General features: G+C 39.0%; 1 protein-coding gene across 1 annotated transcript; it reads left to right on the plus strand.

Moving 5' to 3' along the window:
• LOC137733756 (putative glycerol-3-phosphate transporter 1) lies at window positions 1–2878 on the plus strand. Its single transcript, XM_068472936.1, has 3 exons — window positions 1–130; window positions 839–1916; window positions 2038–2878. The coding sequence occupies exons 2-3, from the start codon at window positions 914–916 to the stop codon at window positions 2598–2600; spliced, it is 1566 nt and encodes a 521-aa protein (XP_068329037.1). The 5' UTR covers window positions 1–130; window positions 839–913; the 3' UTR covers window positions 2601–2878.
• The last annotated feature ends 3088 nt before the right edge of the window (window positions 2879–5966 follow it).

The raw sequence follows: 5966 nt of genomic DNA on the forward strand, positions 1-5966 counted from the left end.
TAAAGAGAAGCAGTCGTTAAGCAAACTTCCATCCAACAAAAAAGAAAAAACCAGAGCATTTGAAGGAGGAGAGAGTCTGCAAAATTAAAATACATATAGCATTTCCGTCAGTGCTCGGATAAGCTGATAGGTATGTTCCCCAGCTGTATATTTTCATGTAATTTTCACCTGGGTGCTGTTGTTCTTCAAAATTCATGACCGTTTTCTTCCTCGCAGTTATATATTGATACCTCTATTATTCTGGATTGTTTTAAAATTTTGGTTTTCAGAATATTGATTCTAATTATATCCAAGGAAGAATTTTGAGATATGGGTTGAATATCCAATTTTGTTGGGGGCTTTGACCGTTTCGTTTCTCTTCTGTTCTTGTTGGTCAGAAGGTGGACGGTTTTCAATTTTCCAGGAAATCTCTTTGAAAAGAGAAATTAATTGATTGGTTTTGTTTAAATTTTAACTTTTTATTCTGGGTTTAGTTCTGATTGTTGAAAAGATTATTACTTTTTTATTTATTTAAATTTTTATGATTTAAGTTTAAATTTTCACTTTTCCCCCTATAATTCTGGGTAGTTTGAGGTGCAGATTGTTTTAGAACAGCTACCTCTTCAAGTTGGATTTATTTGAATTTTCCTCAGGATTATAATTTTTAAATCTGTGGAATTTGGGAATCAGGGAGTTGATAGTGAATATGGATCTGTAGTTTATTAATTCATAGCAATTGGTAATTTCATTGGTCAAATCCTTAATCTGAATGTATTACTGGATTTTAGCATACTAATAGTTCATAGTTTGCCTACAACTCTGTATGCTGCTTGACTTACTCGTCTTGCTTTGTGTTTAGCTTGAAGAATTCGGACTATAAGCGGGGAGGCAGAGCTTCTCGTTCCTCTTAGTTTTGGAGTGAAAGTTTAATTACATGGGTTCAATATCGGAGCCAGAACCTAAGGTAAGTTACACCAAGCCCCCAGGGATTCGGTTAGTAGAGCAGATCAAGAAATCACCCATTTCATACAAAACCCACCAAGCCATTGTTCTTGTTGTTACATTTCTTGCATATGCTAGCTACCACGCCGCTCGAAAAACCACGAGCGTGGTCAAGAGTACTCTTGATCCCCAATCCTCGGTTACGAGCTTAAATTCGTGGCCATGGAGGATGAGTTACTTGAGCGAACCAGCTGAAAGCAGAAGACTTTCTAGGGTTCTTGGAGATGGTTGGGCCCCATTTAATGGATCAGATGGCACAGCCTTGCTTGGTGAGGTCGACCTTGCTTTCCTGGCTGTGTATGCTATAGGAATGTACTTCTCCGGACACTTGGGTGATAGGACGAATTTACGAATCTTTCTAACAATCGGAATGGTGGGGGCAGGGGCGTTTACTGCAGCATTTGGAGTTGGATATTGGGCAAACATTCACACTTTCTATTACTTCCTCGGCGCTCAAGTTCTTGCTGGTTTGTTTCAATCGACGGGATGGCCTTCGGTAGTTGCAGTAGTTGGAAATTGGTTTGGGAAGAAGAAGAGAGGGCTGATTATGGGTATATGGAATGCTCACACTTCTGTTGGGAACATTACAGGGTCTTTGGTTGCTTCCGCCCTATTGCAATACGGGTGGGGTTGGTCCTTTGTAGTCCCAGGTCTCATAATCGCCACCGTTGGTGTGGTGGTTTTTCTGTTCTTGCCTGTTAGTCCTGAGGATGTTGGAGCCAGTGAAGAAGATGAAATACAATCTCCCAAGAAAATTGGGGCAGGAGTAACGGAACCATTGTTGGAACCAGAGGAGAAGGCGAAGGAGAGTGCCGTCGGGTTCCTAGAAGCTTGGAAAATTCCCGGAGTTGCTCCTTTCGCTCTGTGCCTATTCTTTTCGAAATTGGTTGCTTACACGTTTCTCTATTGGCTTCCTTTCTACATTAGTCACACAGGTACTTCAACTTCCTTGCTGCTTTGAATTTTTAGTTAACCGAATTTCTCGATGTGCTGTTATGCGAAATATCTTAATTTCTTCATATCAAGACTCACATTTCGTGTCAACTCATGTTGCAGCTATCGACGGAAAGTACTTATCCAGTGAGTCTGCTGGTAGCTTATCCACATTGTTCGATGTTGGAGGTGTTCTTGGAGGAATCCTTGCCGGCCTTATTTCAGACCGCATGGGTGCCAGAGCGATAACAGCTGCAAGTTTCATGTACTGTGCTATCCCTGCTCTCTATGTCTACCGAAGCTATGGACACGTATCCATGACTGTGAACATTGCACTCATGTTCATCACCGGCATGTTTGTGAACGGGCCATATGCTCTAATAACAACAGCAGTCTCGGCTGATCTTGGAACACACAGCTCATTGCGTGGGAACTCGAGGGCATTGGCGACAGTAACAGCAATCATAGATGGAACAGGCTCCATCGGGGCAGCCATCGGACCTTTGCTGACCGGCTACATTTCAGCCAAAAGCTGGAGTGCAGTCTTCACAATGTTGATGGGAGCTGCTCTGATTGCAGGGCTGCTTCTGACTAGGCTTGTCGTGGCGGAAGTTGCTGCGAAGATTGAAGAATCGAGATCGCGAGTGTCAGCATCTCGGCCTCAACCTGCAGCACTCGATGTGTGATAATCATAGAGGAGAAGAACCTGGTTATTTAATGAAGAGGAGGTCCTCTGTTATAGTCATAGGAAGTAGAGGATTTTTGTTAAACCTTCTCCCCAGTTGTACCTTCTTTGTATTTTATGTTTGTACATTATTTGTACGTTTTCACGAAATTAATTACATCATGATTGGGGAGGATGACAAATTAAGTCATCTCGGAAACCAAAAATTCCTTACACCGGGAAATAACACAATGTGTCTAACTTTTTCACATGATAGTGTGCAATGGGTTTAAGGTATCACCGTAGTCATTGTGTCCGTTCCCTGTTCTTTTCCTCCTTCTAAGTCTCTCATCCTTTTGTAAGGAGTATTCATGAAAGGATAATATTTCCTCTTGCCTCACCGGTCTTTGAATCAGATGAATTTTTTTTACAAATGATTTTTAGATGATGATAAAATAAATGAACAATATCAGTCTCATTTAGGAGAAGGAGAGAAGTGTTATCCTTCAAGAAAATATCATTCATAACCAGTGTTTAAAATATTAGTATCAGTAAAAATATTTATATGCAAATTTGTGGATGTGTTATCCTTCAAGAAATGACATAAATTTGATAAAAAAATGTGGATATTTAATATGAAACTTTAGGGAATGTCATATGCAGTTTATTGATATTTAATCGGATATGTTGAAAATATTGACTAAATATGTCGATATTAGCCGCAGTTTTAGAGTTTCTTCGATATCTTGTGAAATTTAAACTTCACTTCCTCTGATTTTTCCTATACACAAAAATATTGATCGTATCAAAAAAATTTCAAACATTTTGTAACAAAAGACTGCCGCCACAAAAAGTTCATAGTACGAAAGGGAGCCTTGGATCCCGAGAGGCTTTTGGCATAGCTAAATCAATGTGGATGTGGGGGGACCAAGGAGGCTTTTGGCATAGCCAAAACTTCACCACGACCACAAGAACATGAAATCCTTTGGCTTTTGGGAAAGTAAATGATAGGCAGGTAATCGATTTGCCACGGCAGCTGCGACAACGGTTGGTGGGAAATACATGCCTCCCAAACCAGATTACTGGTGGTGCTCCTTAAAAGTCAGTCTATGACAATGACTGTGAAGAAGATGATATAGCATTTTTCATCTACCCTGAGTGTCGCTATTTTCGGATTCAAACACGGCCCTTTATCTGTTTGGTGGTAAAAACTCTTTGATATCGAGAATTTTTGTGGATATCAAAAATAATGTTCTATAGTGTAATCATTTCACGTTTTATAATATGAGTAGATGATATAGTTATTGTCTTATTTTTAGAATTTAATATAAAGCAATATATATGTACACATGTAGTGGAATATGCGATAGTGTTTTGGGTATACGAATAAAATATAATGTTTCACAACCCCAATTCCCTCATGCTTCCCTAGCTAGTAATAAACTAATCTGAAGCGGGTTGTTCGGAAGTTCTTCTAAGAAAAGCATGTATGCTCACAAGTGTTTTGTAGGAAGCACTTTCATAAGAAAAGCATGTATGCTCACAAAGTCCAATTGTTCATGTGGAACTCACATCTGCTCAATAGCATTTGAAGGTGAACTTAGCAAACGCTTATGCACAAAGCACTTCTTATGTGAAAAACGCTTTAGCACTTCTTACGGTGTCGTGTTTTGCTACGTTTTCTCTAACATGTTTGTTGCCTCCCTAAAAGCCACACGAAACAAATAATTAATTCGATTAATTATTCAAGCACTAAGATTAAAACACATAATTAATTCGATAAATAATTCAAGCACTAAGATTAAATTAATAGCATCTTTAAGTATTTACTAATCCGATTCATAAGAACCACAAACTTAGCTGCATGATTCACGTCGTAATTCAAGCCCTATGATTAAATTAATACCACCTTTAAGTAATGCTAATGATTCCAATTGAATGCTAACCGATCATTTTATAGGTGTTTTCTCCGTCGGATAGTAATTTTCACACATCCTTTTTGTCTGTTTGCAAGAGTCGAGTAGACAAAACAAATACGCGATCGAAACCTTTCAGATAAATCCATCAACGGGCTGGGCTAACAAGGGTCATATTGTTTTGGATGTTATCCATACCATTCAGGGTAAATTACAACGAAAGGCCCAAAGACATCAGGAGCAACAGAAGAAACCACACCAGCTGATTAACTGCACCAGCAGCAAGAAAAAACACTAGCAGGAAGGATAAGAACAAGCAGAGAAACAGAGTCAAACGAGCCAGGAAAACGTCTTGGCTAGAAGGTGGAATTAACATAAGGAATTTAATCTGGTCCGACTCTTTTTATGATACAATTCTATTCAACACCGTCGAAGGCAGGAAAGATTCATTCCTGATGATTCTATAACTCGAACCAAATTCAGTAAACCACAACTGCAAAATGAAACCTTCCTGACAGTAGCAGACAGCCAAAGTGTGACAAACTCTTGCATTCCCTATTGTTTCCTTCCCCACCAAAATGTTACAACTCTGATATGCAGTGCTGCTACTATTTGCATTTAAGTGTCATTAAGACATTATAACACAACCAATAGACCACAACAAAGAGTTATTTTCCATCAGCCAATGTGATCCTAGACAAAGCTAAACACCTAAAATGAACAAATGCAGCCAACAACGACATTATGCTACATCAAAGGAAACTTCGTACCAAATACAAGTGTGAAAAGGAAGTACCTTCTCAACACAATGCCAGACCAAGAAAAGAGATGTCATTGGCAATAATAAATCCTACAGACCGTTTGGGAGATTCGAAGGAAAAAATTACAATGAAATCAGAAAGATGTCTTGACATTCATCAGTCAAGGAAGCATGTTACGAATCAAATTCAAAAAGTCAAAGCACCTAGTTACGGGGAGAAAAGAAGTCTACTCTATGATGGCACTTGGTACGACCTCAAATCATTATATATTCATCACCTCAAGTTCTTTCCAGATCATGACCCGGAATTTTGACTTGAATAACATCAACTTAACGATGGATCACGCTAAAGTGTACTAATTATGCTCTCTAATGTTTCAAAAGATTGGATACCACCTCACCTCATACTCCAATACTCACATATCATCCATCACGTACACATGTCTAAGCCATTAAAGATTAAACTGAGCTACTAAAAGGGTCGAATTCTAGCAGCTGTCTACGTGCAATAAGTGAACCTGCACACTCCCACTCTACACTCTGCAATAAATGCGTACTATCAACTATCGAGCGAAATCTCTGATTCTTCGCAAAAATCATAATTACCATAAACCATCGATGCTCAACAGCCACTATTGAGTCGAAAAGGCTCACATTTAGCAATGTTTACACAACTGCAGGCACATCAATTAAAAACAAGTGCATGAAAATT

This window comes from Pyrus communis, chromosome 5 (assembly GCF_963583255.1).
Source record: "Pyrus communis chromosome 5, drPyrComm1.1, whole genome shotgun sequence".
NCBI lineage: Eukaryota > Viridiplantae > Streptophyta > Magnoliopsida > Rosales > Rosaceae > Pyrus > Pyrus communis.